Here is a 24,112-nt window from a genome sequence, read left to right on the forward strand (position 1 = left end):
TTCCAAACTTTACAGAAGCTCTCCTGCGAACCTTGCAGAACTAGCACTCCTGAAAGAAAGGATATTGCGGAGACATGGCTTAGCCACAGCCTGGGGGATGTTTCCAGAATGAGATTTTCACTCTGCAGCGGAGTGTGCGCTGATATGAAACTTCCTGGCAGATTAAAACTGTGTGCCCGACCGAGACTCGAACTCGGGACCTTTGCCTTTCGCGGGCAAAGGTCCCGAGTTCGAGTCTCGGTCGGGCACACAGTTTTAATCTGCCAGGAAGTTTCAACTTTCTCCAAGCTTCACCTCCTAAGGGACTGCCACAGGAGACAGCATGATCCATCAAATCGCTCGTTCCCAGTCATCCACTCCTCAGTGACGTAGCTCATTACACCGCGTTGCTTAGCGCTGACTGCAGAATTGTGTGTCTTATGGGGAGCTGCTCGATCACAGTACACCATTTTTTCTGACTCGCTATGCACAGTCATTGAGCTACCAGAAGCACTATGGAACTCACAAATGATTCCTTCCACAGATTTCAAGCGATTTTTTCCAGTCACCCTCCGCAATGTTCGGCGGTCCCTGTCCGTCGGTTTATGACGAAGGGTAGAAGGACGGATCCTCAAAGTTACAGACCAATATCCTTAACATAGGTTTGTTGCAGGATTCTCGAACATATTCTCAGTTCGAATATAATGAATTTCCTTGAGACAGAGAAGTTGCTGTCCGGCTTTAGAAAGCATCGCTCCTGCGAAACGCAACTCGCCCTTTTTTCACATGATATCTTGCGAACCATGGATGAAGGGTATCAGACAGATGCCATATTCATTGACTTCCGAAAAGCGTTTGAGTCGGTGCCCCACTGCAGACTCCTAACTAAGGTACGAGCACATGGGATTGGTTCCTAAATATGTGAGTGGCTCGAAGACTTCTTAAGTAATAGAACCCAGTACGTTGTCCTCGATGGTGAGTATTCATCGGAGGTGAGGGTATCATCTGGAGTGCCCGAGGGAAGTGTGGTAGGTTCGCTGTTTTTTTCTATCTACATAAATGATATTTTGGATAGGGTGGATAGCAATGTGCGGCTGTTTGCTGATGATGCTGTGGTGTACGGGAAGGTGTCGTCGTTGAGTGACTGTAGGAGGATACAAGATGTCTTGGACAGGATTTGTGATTGGTGTAAAGAATGGCAGCTAACTCTGAATATAGATAAATGTAAATCAATGCAGATGAATAGGAAAAAGAATCCCGTAATGTTTGAATACTCCATTAGTAGTGTAGTGCTTGACACAGTCACGTCGATTAAATATTTGGGCGTAACATTGCAGAGCGATATGAAGTGGGACAAGCATGTAATGGCAGTTGTGAGGAAGGCGGATAGTCGTCTTCGGTTCATTGGTAGAATTTTGGGAAGATGTGGTTCATCTGTAAAGGAGACCGCTTATAAAACACTACTACGACCTATTCTTGAGTACTGCTCGAGCGTTTGGGATACCTACCAGGTCGGATTGAGGGAGGACATAGAAGCAATTCAGAGGCGAGCTGCTAGATTTCTTCCTGGTAGGTTTGATCATCGCGCGAGTGTTACGGAAATGCTTCAGGAACTTGGGTGGGAGTCTCTGGAGGAAAGGAGGTGTTCTATTCGTGAATCGCTACTGAGGAAATTTAGAGAACCAACATTTGAGGCTGACTGCGGTACAGTTTTACTGCCGCCAACTTATATTTCGCGGAAAGACCACAAAGATAAGATAAGAGATTAAGGCTCGTACAGAGGCATATAGGCAGTCATTTTTCCCTCGTTCTGTTTGGGAGTGGAACAGGGAGAGGAGATGCTAGTTGTGGTACGAGGTACCCTCCGCCACGGACCGTATGGTGGATTGCGGAGTACGTATGTAGATGTAGATATATAGATGACGTCTGCCTGGTCTTGATTTAGCTATGATTGTTCCTTCGCGTTTCCACTTTACAATCAGATCACTCATTTTTTCTGTTCCTGCTTCTCTACTGGCAACACAGTACTTTCTATCTCGTTTTGTACTGGTGAGCCCGCCCTCGTGACATCTAGTGGTCAATTCCGCATCAGATAGGGGTGTCCGGATGTTTTTGGTCACGTAGTAGATATCCAACGAACAATTGGGGACGTTGGGTGCATATACTGTGATGATGATGGTGGCGCAAGAGAGAAATTCGTGGCGGGCCGCATCAAACCATTCAGAAGATTGATAACCCAAAGAAAAGGAACATCATAGCTCGCTATTTTCTATTGATTGGCGACTCCATGTTGTCTTGTGCACTACGACCAGGTAACAGGTATACTTGAAAAAAGAGACAGCATTGGTCGTATATTTTTTTCTATTGCAAAATCACTCAGTGACAGAAAATCGATTTTGCAATAGAAAAAAATATACGACCAATGCTGTCTCTTTTTTCAAGTATATCGCTATTTTCTGAAACATTTGGCGCCAAGAATTGATTATGAAAGTTATTGTAGGCTTGACGGATAGTCATTCTTACTAATGCACAAGTCACTATTATGTTTTCCGCATCGGTTTCCCTACCTTCGCTTTTGATGTGACACTGTAACAGCCTATGTTTCCCCACCATTCTGAAAACGGTGCTGTTAAACCCTGCTGCATCTTTACCGGCTTCTACATCTACATCTACATCTACATCTACATCTATATTTATACTCCGCAAGCCACCCAACGGTGTGTGGCGGAGGGCACTTTACGTGCCACTGTTATTACCTCCCTTTCCTGTTCCAGTCGCGTATGGTTCACGGGAAGAACGACTGCCGGAAAGCCTCCGTGCGCGCTTGAATCTCTCTAATTTTACATTCGTGATCTCCTCGGGAGGTATAAGTAAGGGGAAGCAATATATTCGATACATCATCTAGAAACGCACCCTCTCGAAACCTGGACAGCAAGCTACACGGCGATTCAGAGCGCCTCTCTTGCAGAGTCTGCCACTTGAGTTTGCTAAACATTTCCGTAACGCTATCACGCTTACCAAATAACCCTGTGACGAAACGCGCCGCTCTTCTTTGGATCTTCTCTATCTCCTCCGTCAAGCCGACCTGCTACGGACCCCACACTGATGGGCAATACTCAAGTATAGGTCGAACGAGTGTTTTGTAAGCCACCTCCTTTGTTGATGGACTACATTTTCTAAGGACTCTCCCAATGAATCTCAACCTGGCACCCGCCTTACCAACAATTAAATTTATATGATCATTCCACTTCAAATAGTTCCGCACGCATACTCCCAGATATTTTACAGAAGTAACTGCTACCAGTGTTTGTTCCGCTATCATATAATCATACAATAAAGGATTCTTGTTTCTATGTATTCGCAATACATTACATTTGTCTATGTTAAGGGTCAGTTGCCACTCCCTGCACCAGGTGCCCATCCGCTGCAGATCTTCCTGCAAATCACTGCAATTTTCTAATGCTGCAACTTCTCTGTATACTACAGCATCATCCGCGAAAAGCCGCATGGAACTTCCGACACTATCTACTAGGTCATTTATATATATTGTGAAAAGCAATGGTCCCATAACACTCCGCTGTGGCACGCCAGAGGTTACTTTAACGTCTGTAGACGTCTCTCCATTGAGAACAACATGCTGTGTTCTGTTTGCTAAAATCTCTTCAATCCAGCCGCACAGCTGGTCTGATATTCCGTAGCCTCTTATTTTGTTCATCAGGTGACAGTACGGAAGTCCGGAAGTCAAGGAAAATGGCATCTACCTGGGAGCCTGTATCTAATATTTTCTGGGTCTCATGAACAAATAAAGCGAGTTGGGCCTCACACGATCGCTGTTTCCGGAATCCATGTTGTTTCCTACAGAGTAGATTCTGGGTTTCCAGAAATGACATTATACGCGAGCAAAAAACATGTTCTAAAATTCTACAACAAATCGATGTCAGAGATATACGTCTATAGTTTTGCGCATCTGCTCGACGACTATTCTTGAAGACTGGGACTACCTGTGCTCTTTTCCAATCATTTCGAACCTTCCGTTCCTATAGAGACTTGCGGTACACGGCTATTAGAAGGGGGGCAAGTTCTTTCGCGGTCTCTCTGTAGAATCGAATTGGTATCCCGTCAGGTCCAGTGGACTTTCCTCTGTTGAGTGATTTCAGTTGCTTTTCTATTCCTTGGACACTTATTTAAATATAGATGTAGATGTGGAATGTGTTTGTCTGGAACGTGATGTTTTTATATAGAACGTGTTTTACAGTCACGACTCTTCTGCGTTTGTGAAATTCGAACTGAATGTTCTCAGTTCGTTACTGAAATGATGCGAACGGACTGGGGTTTGGACCTCTCTGCTCCACAAAACAGGTGGAGTGGTTTAACCTCAACACGGCCTCGCTCGGCAGAGCTGCCTAGAGCTCGGTATTAAGCACGCAACCGGGCAAAGAGCGAGCACGGGAAACTGTCCGTCGCGATAGCACTCGAGGGTCCCGCGGCCGGAAGCTCATAACGGCTCACATGCGGCATATATGGACGCGCGCAGGTGGCAGAGCGGGTGTGCAGTGTTGACATGGCCGCCGGCAGTGCGACGTTGCTGCTGCCGCTGGTGCTGGCATTCGCGCTGTCCGCCTGCGGGACTGCTGAGGGTAATGAGCTAAGTGGCCGGTATGTCTTTCCAATCTACATCTTCATGAATACTCAGCAAGCCACCTGACGATGTGTGGTGGAGGCTACTTCTGCGACCACTAACTCAACCCCCTTCCTTGTTCCCCTCTCGAGAGCCGCATGAGAAGTACAACTATCGGTAACCCTGAGTATTTAATTTCTCGATTTTCTCGTCGTGGTCATTTCATGAGATGTATGTGGGTGGAAGCAATGTGTTGGCCGACTACTCACGGAAAGCGCTCTCTCCAAATTTCAAGAACGAATCACTCTGTGCCGGCGGTTCTAGGCGCTTCAGTCCGGAACCGCACTGCTGCTACGGTCACAGGTTCGAATCCTGCCTCGGGCATGGATGTGTGTGATGTCCTTAGCTTAGTTAGGTTTAAGTAGTTCTAAGTTCTAGGGGACTGATGACCATAGATGTTAAGTCCCATAGTGCTCAGAGCCAAGCCATTAAAGGGGGAAGGAGTCAAACGGGCCGACTTGGAGCAGGAGAGGCACCACAGGACATTACAATTTCCACTGTCTATACTTTTACAAATAAATTTATAAAACTTTATGAGCGTGACCAGGAAGGATTCAGAATTCTCACTCTTAGCAGTGGCAGTTCGAAAACATAAGGAAATAATTTTTTTACATGTGAAATTTCATGATTTTTTTCACTTACTAATGGCAGCATTTGTTGCTATAGGTACACTTTTCTTCATAAGTAAGAGAGATTCTTCGATGAATTTTGCACAGCATACTAACTATACTTAATAGTGTATGAAACTCTAGAATTTTCTGAATCTTTTACAAACTGTGGTAAAAATTGAGGTAATTAACTACAAAATTTGTGTTTTTTCTAAACATGAAGTTTAAAATACAACAGCTCATTCATTTTGTCATAAATTAAATAAATTCTAGAGTTTCATACACCTGTACGTATGGTATGTATGTGGTGCAAAATTCATCGAAGAATCTCTCTAACTTATGAAGAAAAGTTATACCTATAGCAACAAATGCAGCCATTAGTAAGTGAAAAAATGATGAAATTTCGCACGTAAAAAAATTTATTTTGTTATGTTTTCGAACTTCCACTGCAATGGGTGTGAATCCTGAATCCTTCCTGGTGATGCTGACAAAGTTTTATGAATTTATTTGTAAAAGTATAGACACTGAAAATTAAAATGCTCTGTGATGCCTCTCCTGCTCCAAGTCGGCCCGTTTGACGTCCTACCCCCCTTAATTTGCTCAAGATTGGTAACAGATAGAGACCTTTATCCAAGTGTAAAGAAAAATTCAATATGTTAGCTAGATTTCATATGCAGTAACATATTTCGTAAGCGCATTAACATAGAATCATAGTGACCCAAATTTCTCATTGCAATCTTTTTCGAATTTCATGCAGTGTTTTACCTAAGTGGAAATGACACAAATATGACCGTTAACGAAATGATCGGCAAATCATCACGAAGCTGATGTATAAAACTATAAGTAATGCAAAAATGAAAATTTTTTACCGAATAGTTTCTGTAAAATCGTTGGAGAAAGATTGCAGGGCGAACGCCTCCATTCTGTCATCGCAGCACGTCACTAAGCGGCCGGAAGCGGCAAAACAATGTAGAACCTACTGTGCGCACACAATAAGTTGGCTCGTGTTTGCCGCGCGGGATTAGCCGCGCGGTCTCAGGCGCTGCAGTCATGGACTGTACGGCTGGTCCCGGCGGAGGTTCGATTCCTCCCACGGGCATGGGTGTGTGTTTGTCCTTAGGATAATTTAGGTTAAGTAGTGTGTAAGCTTAGAGACTGATGACCTTAGCACTTAAGTCCCATAAGATTTCACACACATTTGAACATTTTTTGGCTCGTATTTGCGCAGACAGCACAGTAGGAGAGGGGATACTGGTAGTGGTGGGGGCTCTGACCATGAGGTAGCAGAGGTGCAATTCGACGGCTGAAGCCTATGCACAAAGGAAAATCGCGTGCAACAATTAAGTTCCAGCAGTTGTGTCTGAAAACTATCGGTTTAACATTGTATGTCAGTATGACCAATAATTCAATGTTCAAAGTTAACACACTTGCTACAGTGAATTTTGGCTTTAAATCTGAATTTCCGTGGATCCTATTGTCCTCCATATGCATTTGGTTACACACTGGTTCAATACATTGACAATTTGAAGGAAACAAAGAAGAAAGTTCTTAAAAATTCCATGCTGTTGGAGGGAAAGGCAATTAAAAACAGTGGTCAGGTCTATGGAGCATGTACTGTAGAAACGAAATAAAGGTGGAATTTAAGGCAGCAGTTAAGGTTCTCGTGGATAGGGGTGTAATAGGGAGTTTTGATTCGATTTTATGAGAGACAGAATTTGTGAAAATGTTCCTAATATTTGAGATGCGGAAACTTTATGAGCTACTACAGGATACGGGTGGCAGAGTGTAAATGGATATGGAAAGTGAGAGGAAGTGCATTCCATTAGTAGACTTGCAGCGGTAGAGATTACTACAACATTTAAAGAGATGAAGCTGGAGTAGATGAGGGTCTTTTAGGTACGTAAGTGGAAAGATGTAGTCCCAGAGTTTTCTAGTCAATAATTCTAGCAAGTTTTGTGTATTGCGGCCATTCTTTCGGATAGGAGTCATAGCTTTTGATAGAGTTTTAGTCCAAGATATTTTAGTTAGGTGAACTGGGCGGCTGTGTAATGTGAGATAGATCTCAAGGGCGAAAAGCTCGCGTGGTTTACCCTATTACTGTTTCATGTGTTTTGCAGGATTGTTGGAGAGATATCATTAGTTACATCATGAGATTGAATTATTGGAGTTCGAAGGATTGTTGGGATGAATGGGCGATGGGTTACATAACAAGGAAAATAATGTCATCATGATATCGAAGTGGGATACGGAAGAGAATGCCTTAGGAATATCGACTGTGTATAGGAGATGAAGGAATGGTGATAGGACGGGGCCTTGGGGAACACCGAAGTTGAGAGGAAAATAGACTGACGGAAAAAAATTGCAACACAAATTTTAATTACTGTAGAGTAATGAAATTTTGGGAATACATTGGTATAGGTAACATATGTAAGTCATTAACACTATACAATCATATGTTATGCAAGCACGACATAAGAAATTGCAAATGTGAAGTTCTGGTACATTAATAACTGGTGTAACAGCCAGAATGGTGAATGCAAGCACGCGAAGGAGCATGCATTGTACAGGTGCCGGATGTTAGTTTGTGGGATGGAGTTACATGCCTGTTGCAGATGGTGGGTCAATCCAGGGACGGTTAATGACATTTGTGGATGACGCTGGAGTTGTCTCCGATTGTGTCCCATTGTGCTCGATTGAAGACAAATCTGCTGATCGAGAAGGCCAAGGCAACAAGTCGACATTCTGTAGAGCAGGCTGTTCCAGCTCGTCAGCTCCGTTGTGAGCCAGGGAGCCGTGTCGCTCGCTGTGACCATTCAAGTGGGTCGGCACGCCGGCACGTGGCACGGCTGGCTGAGGCAGGCGGCAAGGCAAGTGTTTTGATGTGCCAGCTGCGTCTTACAAGATCGACAACCTCATACTCTTAGCTGCTAAGACACGGTGACATGCTAACCCAGGAAATACGATGTTCAGGAAATAAATAAGAAACAACTGTTTTACAAGAAATTGCATACTAAATTTATTGGGCCTCTGTAGCTTGACATTTTCTTTTCATTACAAGATCGGAAATATCAGGCGTCAAAGTGTCTGCAGCGTTAATGCAGAGGATGGACTTCATTGTTGCATCCTCAAGAAACGATCGTTCCTTACCTTTTACTCTGTTCATTGCTGAGAAAAGCTGCTCACCACAATACGTAGATCCAAACATGCACATGATCTGAGCGGCATTGTTGTGAAGCTTGGAAAATGATTTTTGCTGTAATGAACGATACCATCATGACAAATCCAAAGTGTTGTAGTATCTCTCTTTCAACAAAGTTCAATTTTCCAAATCAATAATCTTCAATTGAAGTGACGATGACAAGTCATCGGGGGAAACTGAAAAAGCAGTGCTGAACACCCTAAGTTCCATTTCCAAACTAGTGAGGTCTCTGAATCGTGTTTCAAACGACGTGATGAGCTTCTTTAGCTTTGCTTGGTAATCGCCGAAGGTAGTACATTCAGGTAGTTTTAAAGAAGCAAGGCGATTGAAGAACGTTAAATGTCCATTACTCATCTGCCTCTCAAATAAACGTAACTTTTCCAGGAACGCTTTGATCTGGTCGTGCATGTCAACGATTAGCTGCCCTTTGCCCTGCAATGACAGATTTAAATTATTCAGATGCATAGTTATGTCAGCCAGGAACGCCAGGTCTGATATCCATTCTATATCTTTCAGACAAAGCATTTCTTCCCCTTTCATTTCGAGAAAAAGGTATATTTACTCACGAATGGCAAAGAAAACATCAAGATTTTCCCCGACTCAGCCAACGAACTGTACTGTGGTAAGGAATATCCCCATACTCCACTTCCATATCTTTCAGGAATCCTTTGAATTGGCGATGATTCATACCGTGACGCAGCACAAAATTCACACACTTCACGACATCTTTCATTGCAGCACCTAGCTCTACTGTTTCAGCACACAGTGCCTCTCGGTGAATAAAACAATGAAGAGTCAAAATGTCTTTCCCGAATTCGTCCCTGAGTTTATTTTTCAAACGAGAATCAAAACCTTGGTGACGCCTGATCATTTGTGGTGCACCGTCTGTCGCTACAGAATGGAGCTTATCCCACGGCAAATTCATATTGTCCACTGATTCACAAACGGCTTCAAAATTGTCACGTCCTTTTGCGGTGTAACCGAGTGGTACCACATCCAAGAGTTTTTCAGTTACTTGCTCCTCCATGTCGACACAAGGCACAGAGACTGCAAGCTGAGCACAGTCAGATATGTCGGTGCTTTCGTCAAGAGCTAGCGAAAATGCAACAAAGCTCTCCGTTTTTTTCCTGAGCTGTGTCTCTAAATCCGCTGCCATGTCCAGGATTCAACGAGACGTTGTTTGCTTCGACAGGCAAACCCCTTCAGTTGCCTGCACCTCCCTTGGAAACAAACATTCTGCAACAGCTACCATGCACGATTTTACGAGTGGTCCCACCGAAAACGGCTTGCCACTCGTCACAATGATGTGAGCGACCCTGTAGCTTGCTCGAATTGCAGATTCAGTACTGTTTTCTCCGCTCTCATTCACCTGAAAATTATAAACGCATTACAGAACACGAACTATGTTGCATGTTTTGATACCCTCAGTATTACTAAACCGTTTTTAAACTTACGTGTCCTGGTATGTCACCTGCCTACCAGTTCTCTGCGTCCAACGCCTTCTACCTGATCATAGTGCGCTGCGTGAAGACGTGTATAATGTCGTTGTATATCGTACCTCTTCGCAGAATTAAATACTTTATGAGATACAAGACACTGCGGACGAACATCCCTCTCAATGAATAGAAAGGTATCCTCCAATAGAGGTACAGGGCTCCCGCGGCTAGTCATAGATGTCATTAAACACGGATTATTGCGTCAGTTTCGGCTGCATGCGGCCGGGGGCAGTGAGTTCGCTTTCCCCCTCCACGCGGGCTCCGAGCTGCCGCAGTGAGCGCTCTGGAGCGCTCCGGTTCCCTGGACCTCGGTTGGAACAGCCTGCTGTAGAGCATGTTGGGTTTCAACAGCGGTATGTCGGTGAGTATTGTCCTCTTGGAATGCTTTTCACGAATATAAATATATAACACGTCAGCCTCAGTTGCAAATAGAAACCAATCTTTACTTAGGTTTCAGCCAAAATAATTTGGCCTTTTTCAGAAGCTTTTGACACTAAACTATTGCATCCCAAAGTTTGGCCGCGTCAAGTATAAAACTGTAGCACCGTAGTACCCAGTCATAAATCTACATCACTCAGCTGAAGAGAAACAGCAGGCCCCACTGCGCGGACGAGGTCGGTAGGCCGCGAGAGCTGAGCCGAACTAAATGCAGCGAGCAGCTATGTTCGAGCGCCGCTGATGCTCAGGCGCATGCGTGCCCTGTTAATACAGATGCACAAACAGTAGCTACCTTTACGTTAGGAATTGGATTAATATAAGTATTAAAACTGATAATGCCCTAATATGAAACCGAACTTACTTCTGAGGGGAACGAGAACCCTATAAACGGATTCGGAGCCCGTAAGAAAGACTAGCTATTACTCGGCAAAATTATTCGTCAATTTTGAATACATTACTATTCGACTAAAGAAAGTGGAGTCAGGCTTCGGCGACTATAAAGGCACCGTAACATCAGGACCGGTGAAGCAAAGGTTGAAAAACTTGGAAAAAGTTCTTATTTCTCAATTGCAACTGGTCATTAAGTAGGTTTCCTTTATGAAGAAATAGGTGTTTAAAGATTTGCAACACCTCAAGGACGTCAAGCCTAGTGCCTTTAACCTCGCAGTTTAATAGCTCTGTGTTATTTGGTGGATTGGGAACATGGGCCAAGTGAACAAGGTACTCGGCAAAAGTCGAGCCACGCGTGCCATCACCACTTTTCGTGGGTCTATTTTCTTTATATCTAACTGAGAGGGCTCTCCCTGTCTGGCAGTAGTGACCTGTAGTGATTGCCGGAGTTATTACATCGGCTCAGCTCTCGCGGCTTACCGACCTCGTCCGTGCAGTGGGGCGTGCTTTTTCTCTTCAGCTAAGTAATGTAGATTTATGACTGGATACTACGGTGCTATAGTTTTATACCTGACATGGCCAAACTTTGGCATGCAATAGTTTAGTGTCATTAGCTTCTGAAGAAGGCCGAATTACACTCCTGGAAATTGAAATAAGAACACCGTGAATTCATTGTCCCAGGAAGGGGAAACTTTATTGACACATTCCTGGGGTCAGATACATCACATGATCACACTGACAGAACCACAGGCACATAGACACAGGCAACAGAGCATGCACAATGTCGGCACTAGTACAGTGTATATCCACCTTTCGCAGCAATGCAGGCTGCTATTCTCCCATGGAGACGATCGTAGAGATGCTGGATGTAGTCCTGTGGAACGGCTTGCCATGCCATTTCCACCTGGCGCCTCAGTTGGACCAGCGTTCGTGCTGGACGTGCAGACCGCGTGAGACGACGCTTCATCCAGTCCCAAACATGCTCAATGGGGGACAGATCCGGAGATCTTGCTGGCCAGGGTAGTTGACTTACACCTTCTAGAGCACGTTGGGTGGCACGGGATACATGCGGACGTGCATTGTCCTGTTGGAACAGCAAGTTCCCTTGCCGGTCTAGGAATGGTAGAACGATGGGTTCGATGACGGTTTGGATGTACCGTGCACTATTCAGAGTCCCCTCGACGATCACCAGTGGTGTACGGCCAGTGTAGGAGATCGCTCCCCACACCATGATGCCGGGTGTTGGCCCTGTGTGCCTCGGTCGTATGCAGTCCTGATTGTGGCGCTCACCTGCACGGCGCCAAACACGCATACGGCCATCATTGGCACCAAGGCAGAAGCGACTCTCATCGCTGAAGACGACACGTCTCCATTCATCCCTCCATTCACGCCTGTCGCGACACCACTGGAGGCGGGCTGCACGATGTTGGGGCGTGAGCGGAAGACGGCCTAACGGTGTGCGGGACCGTAGCCCAGCTTCATGGAGACGGTTGCGAATGGTCCTCGCCGATACCCCAGGAGCAACAGTGTCCCTAATTTGCTGGGAAGTGGCGGTGCGGTCCCCTACGGCACTGCGTAGGATCCTACGGTCTTGGCGTGCATCCGTGCGTCGCTGCGGTCCGGTCCCAGGTCGACGGGCACGTGCACCTTCCGCCGACCACTGGCGACAACATCGATGTACTGTGGAGACCTCACGCCCCACGTGTTGAGCAATTCGGCGGTACGTCCACCCGGCCTCCCGCATGCCCACTATACGCCCTCGCTCAAAGTCCGTCAACTGCACATACGGTTCACGTCCACGCTGTCGCGGCATGCTACCAGTGTTAAAGACTGCGATGGAGCTCCGTATGCCACGGCAAACTGGCTGACACTGACGGCGGCGGTGCACAAATGCTGCGCAGCTAGCGCCATTCGACGGCCAACACCGCGGTTCCTGGTGTGTCCGCTGTGCCGTGCGTGTGATCATTGCTTGTACAGCCCTCTCGCAGTGTCCGGAGCAAGTATGGTGGGTCTGGCACACCGGTGTCAATGTGTTCTTTTTTCCATTTCCAGGAGTGTATTTCGGCTGAAACCTAGGTAAAGATTGGTTTCTATTTGCAATTCAGGCTGACGCGTTATATGTTTATTTACCACAGTTGCTGACGGGGCTGCTCGATGTTAAAAATCCTTTTCACGAATGACAGCACAACAGGTCGAATCACCGGAGTGACGTACAATTTTTCAGTCACGGTCTTAGGATAACCACTAGAGTGCATGTGTCCTCAACTGGCCTCCCTATACCCAACACGCACCTATCACTGGCACCGAGGCAGAGCCGGCTTCCATCCAAAAACACAATATGCCTCCATCCTGCCCTCTAACAAGATTTCTGCTAACACCACTGAAGTCGCAAATGACGGTGCTTTGGTGACAATGCACGATACAGGATGTCTGGCTCGGAGCTGTCCTTGAAGTAACAGATTTGTAACAGTTTGTTGTGTCACTGTGGCGCCATCTGCTACTCCAATTGCCACTGCAGATGCAGTACGATGCGCCAGAGCCAACACTGAACACCATGGTCTTCCCTCTCGAGAGTGTCACGTGGCCTTAGGAGTCCGTCTTCTCGTGACAACCGCCGCCAGCAATAATTTACAGCAAACCGTGACTACATGAGGCATGCATTAATCCACTCAGCACAATGTGGGGTTGTCCTACATAAGGGTCCTAATGAAGTGTCTCCGATGACCAGGGGTCTGATGATTTTATAGTACGATTGCATTGGTTTACTTCGGAATGCAGTTGGGTTTTAAGACAAACTCTTTTACGCTTTTTATCGTTAATATTGCGGCACCTGTTTGTCGTACCACACATAATACGACCTAGACCACACATAAGTAATTATGTATTCTGACATGGTTGTCACATTTTCTTGTATTTTAATTTATTTTATTGTTATTTATATTGCCGGCCGCGGTGGTCAAGCGGTTCTAGGCGCTCAATCCGCAACCGCGCGACTGCTACGGTCGCTGGTTCGAATCCTGCCTCGGGCATGGATGTGTGTGATGTCCTTAGGTTAGTTAGGTTTATTAAGTAGTTCTAAGTTCTAGGGGACTGATGGCCACAGATGTTAAGTCCTATAGTGCTCAGAGCCATTTGAACCATTTTTTGTTATTTATATTAGTTAATTTTTATTAAAGAATAATTCTTCCACTGTTTCACTGGACATACGAACGTATGCAGTACATCTGATGTGTTGCATGGCCTACTACAACTGCGTGTTACGGTTTTATGAATAATAGCGTACATATATGTTCATATATCATGCGTTATTTGAATAAAACAGGGAATACTATTAACAACAGCATGACATAGGCAAATATTTCAAGAAATGGTGCCTCCACCTAAATCCTCAGAAAACAGTTATATCTGCATTCCACCTACGTAACAGACAGTCAAATTACAAACCAGAAGTTGTATTCAGAGACCAAGTGTTGCCATACTGTAGTACACCAAAGTACCTGGGATTAACACTAGATAGAACTCTGTCTTTCAAGCAGCATTTATCAAATGTGGCTGCTAAAGTTAAAACTAGAAATAATATTCTTCAGAAGCTTGTTGGTACATCATGGGGAGCCAATACTAACGTCCTGAGATCTACAGCATTAGCTCTGTCATATTCTGTTGCTGAATATTGCTGCCCAACCTGGATCAACAGTGTTCACACTAAGAAGATAGACGTGCAACTCAATCAGGCAATGCGATTAATCACAGGATGTATTCGGAGCACAAACACGCTGTGGCTGCCTGTTCTAAGCAATATCCCACCTCCAGCCCTAAGAAGATCAGAAGCTCTCCTAAAGACGTGGAAAAACATTCAGCAGAACCCCCAGCTCCCCATCCATCAAGATATTGTACAAGGAACACACCAACGCTTGAAATCGAGGAAACCACCATGGCGCACAGCACTCGACCTTGAAGGATCTGCTTTCAACATTAACAGTTCATGGAAACTCCAGTGGGAACAGTCTTCAGTAGCCAATAAACATCTAGTCGAGGACCCTTCCAAGCAGACGCAAGGATTTGATCTTCCAAGGCGTCAGTGGAGGATCATTAACCGCATTCGAACTGGACAAGGCAGATGTGGCTATCTACTGCACAAATGGGGATGGGTTGGCTCTGCAAATTGTGACTGTGGTGCCCCCTCACAGACGATTCATCACATTGTTGCTGACTGCCCTCATCGTACTTTCAGAGGAACTTTAATGGACATTCACCGTACATCGGACGAAGCAGTCAAGTGGATTGAAGAACTAGACATAGAGCTGTAAAATTGTACGAACTTGTGATTGTACATTTTAGTCCTGAAAATATTGTATATAAATGCAAATCAATGTACACATCATACGATAAATAATAAATAAATAGGCAGAAGCATATGTGCCCTAATGTTACATATAGTTTTAATGATATACAATATATATCTTTGAGCCACTTACATAGTTAACATGATACCTGCAAATTGTTAATGTATAATCTATATTTTTTATAATTTTTTATAATAGTACAATTCTTCTACTCATTGTACAGGGGCCTGAAGATGGCATCAATGTAATGCCGAAACTGGTAGCACATAGAAGTTCATAAAACAAAATAAATTTCTACAATACATACGGCTGTTGGTAAATTATTGCATCAAGAAAAAAAAAATACAGTGGTTGCATTCCTGCCAAGTCTTTCTGCAGTATGCGCAGTATCCAGTTTTTCGTAGACCTACTACAAGACCTCGTTCAAACTCAGTGACGTGTCGATAAGGACGTCTTTGTCACCTTAAAGCATTTTTGATGTAACATCAAGCCCCCACGTCCAATCGCAAAGATAACTAACGCGCACGGCCATTAAAGGAAACCTGAGTTACGTCCTCATAGTGGTGCTACTAGCGCCAATCTACGGCGAATGGCGCGTAATTTGAATAGAGATCGTCTTTCGAATGTAGAACCACGAGTACCAACTTTCGTTTATGCCGCACAACGCCTTGTTGGGGTTGAAATTTTTTTTCATCAGCATATTAATGATGGTGTTGTTCACTGTTATACAGAATGAAATGTGTATTCTTATAGAACAACTATCGAAGAAGTTCCACCCAATAATATCCAAACAGCAGACTCTGTACACGATTTATTAAAATGCCAATACTAAACTCTTTTAAATAACAACAAATTCTATAACTTACAAAACTTAACAAATGGTTAAACAGCGACCTTTAAAAACAATAACGGCGGCTTACCACCATAAAATCAAGAACCATTTACAATAGTGCTTTTAGAGTTTACCCAAAAGACAAAATCCAATAATAAGCTAACTTGGCATTACAGTTTAAAATTATTTATATAAAAAACTTTTAGAAAGATAATGGCGCTTGGCACCATAAAATGAAAGAAGCACAACACACAACCAATAAATATAATAACAAAATAATAATTTGATACAACCAAAGGGCGAGGCCAACTCCCAACAGAATCACAGACGAGCGAGCTCTCAACACTTCGGAGCCTTCCCACTAGAAACGGTCCCCGAAATAAACCGCTGAGAGCTCCCGGACATGCCTCCTACAACTGCCCATCACTTACGCACCTTGGTTATGTTCTCTAACACACGACAGATAAGAATCAACACAAGATAAAATTCAAAAATACAGTATAACATCCCGACAGGGCATGATAACCACGGCGACGTTAACTCGGGCGCTCTTAATAAGTGCCGGAAGCCAACACACAAATCTCAAACAATTCTCGCTTCTTAAAACGAAACAATAAAAGCCAAGCGCACATGAATAGACAAACCACAGTCTTAGAAGTGCCTTAACGACACCAAACGCGACTATTCTACCAAGTTAATAATAACACAGTAAAGAAAAAAAAATACAGAACATACCACTAAATCCGGCCTGAGTGGCCGAGCGGTTCTAGGCGCTACAGTCTGGAACCGCGTAACCGCTATGGTCGCAGGTTCGAATCCTGCCTCGGGAATGGATGTGTGTGATGTCCTTAGGTTAGTTAGGTTTAAGTAGTTCCAAGTTCTAGGGGACTGATGACCTCAGAAGTTAAGTCCCATAATGCTCAGAACCATTTGAACCTTCTTAGGCAGACTTTACCTAACACATCGACTGCCAAATGTACCATACATGAACGTCAACTCCGGGCAGGACACCAGTTGGGCAAATAAATTAGTACCAACAAATATCGTAACGAGCCACACACAAAGCAAAAAGTTCTAACAACACCGTCTCACATGAGAAAAGTTCAGAAATCGCTGCTGGAGCTTCCAGGGGAAAATCTGAAGAGCCAACCAACCCCACACCCTAACCTGGCAGACGACTCCAAAATTCAGCAACTAGTTGTCTCCGGGCCAGAGTATCACAGGACCCCACCGGACCTCCACATCAGACAGGCAGGCAGAAGAAGTACGCCGACTCCCATTAATCACCACCGCATGGCCAGCACAGCGGCGAGTCGCCTCCGCCCCAGACCACTCTGCTCGTATTGCGAGGGACAACAACCTTAGCGCTACTCACTAGCAGGTCAGGCAGAGCGAACTTCACGTTCCGTGCAATACCCGGAAAACCAACTACCCTCTCCCTTTCCGCCGGCCACCGCAAACACACTCCAGCGACGTCATATCAAATCGCCACCGGAGCGCCACCCGCACCAGGACAGCGAACTACGTATAATCGATTACAGTGCGCACTCTGAACAAGACCACAGGATAGCGGCGCGCGCCGTATCACACAACACTGCCCCTTTGTTATACAGGGTGTTACAAAAAGGTACGGCCAAACTTTCAGGAAACATTCCTCACACACAAATAAAGAAAATATGTTATGTGGACATGTGTCTGGAAACGCTTACTTTCCATGTTACAGCTCATTTTATTACTTCTCTTCAAATCACATTAATCATGGAATGGAAACACACAGCAACAGAACGTACCAGCGTGACTTCAAACACTGTGTTACAGGAAATGTTCAAAATGTCCTCCGTTATGCGAGGATACATGCATCCACCCTCCGTTGCATGGAATCATTGATGCGCTGATGCAGCCCTGGAGAATGGCGTATTGTATCACAGCCGACCACAATACGAGCACGAAGAGTCTCTACATTTGGTACCGGGGTTGCGTAGACAAGAGCTTTCAAATGCCCCCATAAATGAAAATCAAGAGGGTTGAGGTCAGGAAATCGTGGAGGCCATGGAATTGGTCCGCCTCTACCAATCCATCGGTCACCGAATCTGTTGTTGAGAAGCGTACGAACACTTCGACTGAAATGTGCAGGAGCTCCATTGTGCATGAACCACATGTTGTGTCGTAGTTGTAAAGGCACATGTTCTAGCAGCACAGGTAGAGTATCCTGTATGAAATCATGATCACGTGGCCCGCATCTCGTGGTCGTGCGGTAGCGTTCTTGCTTCCCACGCACGGATTCCCGGGTTCGATTCCCGGCGGGGCCAGGGATTTTCTCTGCCTCGTGATGGCTGGGTGTTGTGTGCTGTCCTTAGGTTAGTTAGGTTTAAGTAGTTCTAAGTTCTAGGGGACTGATGACCGTAGATGTTAAGTCCCATAGTGCTCAGAGCCATTTGAGCCATCATGATCACGTGCTCCATTGAGCGTAGGTGGACGAAACTAAAATGAGCTGTAACACGGAAATTAAGCGTTTCCGGACACATGTCCACATAACATCTTTTCTTTATTTGTGTGTGAGGAATGTTTCCTGAAAGTTTGGCCGTACCTTTTTGTAACACCCTGTATTAATAACATATTGTTGTTGAACTGTTCTACACAATCGGAGAATTAACATTTATTGAGGTCATTTTATATGGTTGTTGCAATGTCACAAATTTTAGGGGTAAAAAAGCATGTCGATTGTAATGTGTTGCAGGGAAGTATCGGCATGGCTGACCTCGGGGCCACGGCCGGGGCGAATCGCGAGAGGCACAAGGGCGGGCAGCAGCTCTGGGGGCAGCCGGACGTCCAAGACGGGGACGAGCTCTGGGGGCGGCGGAACGTCCAAGACGGGGACGAGCTCTGGGGGCGGCGGAACGTCCAAGACCGGCACGACGAGTACCGGCGGCCGGCGGGCGTCAGACGCGGGGCAGAGTTACGCAGGCGGCAGCGCGACCGGGCAGAAGGGGAAGGCCACCACCAGCAAGCCCCTGCCTGCCAGGGACACGACCGCGCCGTCGTCCACTGGCCTCTCCGCGAGCCGCCGGCGGTCGACAACGACGACAACGACGACGACGACGACAACCACCACCACCACTGCCAGAGTGCCGTCTTCCACTGCAGCAACTAGCGCCAGCTCACCGGCGCTGACCCCGTCAACGACACCGCAGCTACCCGTCTACAACTCGACGAGCACCCCCATGCCTGCTGCAGACAGCAACGACTCTGCCTAAGCTCTGCGAGCTGAAGGCGTAAATATTATTGTGGCGGTGTAGAACTACTGTTCGTTTCTGTGACCTATAACGGAGAAAGAACCAGTAACAGTGACCAAGAGAATGTGCACGTGTGTTTGCCTGTCCTTGAAGCTTATACTTCCGCTTTGCTACTAAATATTGAATAACTATTTCAAGTTTTTTTCTACAATATGTATTCTACTTTCAATAAATCCTCATACTATAACGTTGGTTTTGTCGTTAAAATGCACACTACTGGCCATTAAAATTGCTACACCACGAAGATCACGTGCTACAGACGCGAAATTTAACCGACAGGAATAGGATGCTATGGTATGCAAATGATTAGCTTTTCAGAGCATTCACAGAAGGTTGGCGCCGGTGGCAACACCTACAACGTGCTGACATGAGGAAAGTTTCCAACCGATTTCTCATACACAAACAGCAGTTGACCGGCGTTGCCTGCTGAAACGTTGTTGTGATGCCTCGTGTAAGGAGGAGAAATGCGTACCATCACGTTTTCGACTTTGGTAAAGGTCGGACTGTAGCCTATCACGATTGCGGTTTATAGTATCGCGACACTGCTGCTCGCGTAGGTCGAGATCCAATGACTGTTAGCAGAATATGGAATCGGTGGGTTCAGGAGGGTAATACGGAACGCCGTGCTGGATCCCAACGGCCTCGTATCACTAGCAGTCGAGACGACAGGCATCTTATCCGCACTGCTGTAACGGATCGTGCAGCCACGTCTCGACCCCTGAGTCAACAGATGTAGACGTTTGCAAGACAACAACCATCTGCACGAACAGTTCGACGACGTTTGCAGCAGCATGGACTATCAGCTCGGTTACCCTTGACGCTGCATCACAGACGGGAGCGCCAGCGGTGGTGTACTCAACGACGAACCTGGGTGCACGAATGGCAAAACGTCATTTTTTCGGATGAATCCAGGTTCTGTTCACAGCATCATGATGGTCGCATCCGTGTTTGCCGACATCGCGGTGAGGTCATATTGGAATCGTGTATTCGTCATCGCCATACTGGTGTATCACCCGGCATGATGGTATGGGGTGCTATTGGTTACACGTCTCGGTCACCTCTTGTTCGCATTGACGGCACTTTGAACAGTGGACGTTACATTTCAGATGTGTTACGACCCGTGGCTCTACCCTTGATTCGATCCCTGCGAAACCCTACATTTCAGCAGGATAATGCACCAGCGCATGTTGCAGGTCCCGTACGGGCTTTTCTGGATACAGAAAATGTTCGACTGTTGCCCTGGCCAGCACATTCTCCAGATCTCTCACCAATTGAAAACGTCTGGTCAATGGTGGCCGAGCAACTGGCTCGTCACAATACGCCAGTCACTACTCTGGATGAACTGTGGTATCGTGTTCTGGTCAATGGTGGCCGAGGAACTGGCTCGTCACAATACGCCAGTCACTACTCTGGATGAACTGTGGTATCGTGTTGAAGCTGGTCAATGGTGGCCGAGCAACTGGCTCGTCACAATACGCCAGTCACTACTCTGGATGAACTGTGGTATCGTGTTGAAGCTGCATGGGCAGCTGTACCTGTGCACGCCATCCAGGCTCTGTTTGACTCAATGCCCAGGCGTATCGAGGCCGTTATTACGGCCAGAGGTCGTTGTTCTGGATACTGATTTCTCAGGAAAATGCGTGGAAATGTAATCACATGTCAATTCTAGTATAATATATTTGTCCACTGAATACTGGTTTATGATCTGCATTTCTTCTTGGTGTAGCAATTTTAATGGCCAGTAGTGTACATTATGTGTAAACTCCCTTCACACCCGCAGTGTCGACTGAGGAGACAGAAGTCATGGGATATCGCCTAATATAGTGTCAGATGTCCTTTTGATCGGCTTAGTGCAACAATTCGTCAGGACCTAGTCTACTCCATGCAAGAACAGCCCACACTATGATGGAGCCAACAGCAAACTGCCCCCTGCCTTGTTAACAACTTCGTTCCAGGGCTTCGTGGAATCAGCGTCACATTGGAGACCTACCATCAGCTCTTCTGAGCTCCATTAAATAACGTGGACGTTTCGGGAAAATTTTTTCCTTTAGGTACCCACAAAGAAAAAAGTCACATGGATTGCGGTCTGGACTATTGGGGGGCCAATTTTTTCCGTCATTGAAGCGACTTGGAAACCTGAATGAAATGATCCGCATGTCGAAATGCTCGTGTAAAAACTCCAACACAGTATTTGCAGTATGTAGCCTTGCTCCATCTTGTATGAACCACTGCGTGTTGAAGGGCAAGACAGTAGCAAGAAGCTGTGGAATTTAAGGGAGCTCAGAAGACTTATTCTTCAAGCTTGCAGTGAAATTACGGAAGACATGTGCCGTAGGGTAATCACTAACTTCAGTGTTCGTTTGAAGGAAGTTAGGAAACGAAATGGTGGACATATTGAGCATGTGCTGAGTTAGAACAAATCTCCATGGACGGCTCTTCATTGTAGTATATGTTCCTTTCAGATTGTATTGACAATAAAGTTTATATTCAAAAACAAAATGGTAACACATTTCGTGCGCCACCCTGTACGAGCTCAGGAGAGGCGTTGCAGGCGATGTCGTGCTTTTAGCAAAGACACTCGAGTCGGTCCTCTGCTGCCATCGCCCATTAACACCAAATTTCGTCGCACTGTCCTAAAGGATACCTCCGTCGTACCCCTGGCTCCCACGTTCATTTCTGTGGTTATTTCACGCAGTGTTTCTTGTCTGTGAGTACTGACAACTTCACGCAAACGCCCGTGCTCCCGGTCGCTGAGCGAAGGCCGTCAGCCAGTGTGTTCTCCGTGGTGAGAGGTAACGCCAGGAATTTGGCATTCTCGGCACCCTCTCGACACTGTGTTTCTCGGAGTATTGAATTCTCTAACGATTCCTGAAATTGAATGTCCCATGCGTCCAGCTCCAGCTACCATTCCGCGTTCAAAGTCTGTTAATTCCATGTCGCGCGGCCGTAATCACTTCGGATATCTTTTCACGTGACTCACCGGAATACAAATGACAGCTCCGCCAACTCACTGCTCTTTTCTACTTCGTGTAGACGATTTTACCTCCATCTGTGTATATGCATGTCGCTATCCTATGACTATAGTCACCTCAGAGTATTGTGATACTCGACACAGATACGTACTGTTCGAATCCTGATATTGTAAGAAATTTTGCGTTAGTAGAATCTGGTCACGCAGTGGAAGAGATGCGAATGGGCGCAGTTTATCATCATCATCATCACATTATGCACCTTTCTCCTGGATTAATTTTCAGACGACTCTTCACCTTGTTACTTGACGAGCCTACTGTTGTTGTTGTTGTTGTTGCTGCTGTTGCGGTCTTCTGTTCGAAGACTGGTTTGCTGCACCTCTCCATGCTAGTCTGTCCTGTGTAAGTTCAAAAATGGCTCTGAGCCATTGGGACTTAACATCTGAGGTCATCAGTCCCCTAGAACTTAGAACTACTTAAACCTAACAAACCCAAGGACATCACACATATTCATGGCCGAGGCAGGACTCGAACCTGCGACCGTAGCGGTCGCGCGGTTCCACACTGAAGCGCCTAGAACCACTCGGCCACTCCGGCCGGCCCTGTGTGAGTATCATCTCCCACTAACTACTACATCATTTCTATATTCATCACTCGGTCTCCCTTTCTAATTTTTAATTTACAGACTTCATTCCATTTCCAAATTATGATTACTTGATGCCTTAAGATCTGTTCAGCTAATTGATCCCATGTTGCTGTTAGGTTGTCCCAAAATCTCTTTCTCCCTCAATTCGATTCAGTTCCGCTTCATTAATGACTCGATCTCAATATGTAACCTTTAGCGTTCTATAGTAGCGCCAAATATTCAAAGCTTTTGTTTTCTTCTTCCGCGAAATGTATTCGCGACTGCGAATATGAACCATCATCGGCTGTACAGCAGAATGACCACATCGAAAATTTTAAGATTCGAATCCAGATTTCCCACTTTACGCGGGAGGTCGCCTTACCCGCTTCGGCTATCCGTGCAGAAATCACGGCTATACCCCCTGCACTCGTATGCTACATATATTCCAGTCCAAGAATAGCATATTTATTGAGAATCGAGGGCCTAGTATGGGCGAATAAAATGAAACAGCGTTACCTGTATTATTAACATGTACGATGCAAAGTTTCTTCCAACATTCGTACATGTTCGAATGAACGTTGCATCGTACTTCTTAATAACACAGACACGGCTAGTTCCTATTTACTTCTTGTCTGAACTGCTTTTCGTCTATGTTTCTCTTCTGGTCAAGACTACACTCCTCGAAAATACTTTCAGAAATGCTTCCTACCGCTTGAATTAATATTACATGTTAAAAAATTTAATTTTATATTACGTGTTAAAAAATTCCTCTTTTTGAGAAATACTTTTCGTCCATACCCTGTCTGCACTTTATATCTTCTCTACTTCGACCTTCATCAGTTTTCCTGCTCCAATAGTGAAACCCATCTACTACTTCTATTATCTCTTTTCCTAATCTAATTCCCTCAGCATAACCTATGTAATTCATCTGCATTACCCTTGTTTTACGTTTGTTGACGTTCATCTTATAACGTCTTTTAAAGCCAACAGCCATTCCTTTCAACTGCTGTTCCGAGTGCTTTGCCGCGATGATAGAATAGAATTACAATGTCATCGGCAAACTTCAAAGTTTGTATTTCGCCTCCATGAACTTTAATCCCTTTCCCAAATTGCGACTTGGTTTCTTTCGTGCTAGTTTATTGCACATATTGAATAACATCAGGGGCAAGCTAGAACCCTGTCGCACTCCCTCCCCAATAATTGCTTACCTTTCAAGTCCTTCGATTCTTATAACTGCAATCTGATTTCAGTACAAACTGTAA

General features: G+C 45.4%; 1 protein-coding gene across 1 annotated transcript; it reads left to right on the forward strand.

The window, feature by feature from the left end:
• The first annotated feature begins 4,530 nt into the window (after nt 1–4,530).
• On the forward strand, nt 4,531–19,429 carry LOC126161462 (period circadian protein-like). The gene is made up of 2 exons (XM_049917309.1): nt 4,531–4,635; nt 18,701–19,429. Exons 1-2 carry the CDS (start codon nt 4,541–4,543, stop codon nt 19,215–19,217), a joined length of 612 nt encoding a protein of 203 aa, XP_049773266.1. The 5' UTR covers nt 4,531–4,540; the 3' UTR covers nt 19,218–19,429.
• The last annotated feature ends 4,683 nt before the right edge of the window (nt 19,430–24,112 follow it).

This window comes from Schistocerca cancellata, chromosome 1 (genome assembly GCF_023864275.1).
Source record: "Schistocerca cancellata isolate TAMUIC-IGC-003103 chromosome 1, iqSchCanc2.1, whole genome shotgun sequence".
Classification (NCBI taxonomy): Eukaryota; Metazoa; Arthropoda; class Insecta; order Orthoptera; family Acrididae; genus Schistocerca; species Schistocerca cancellata.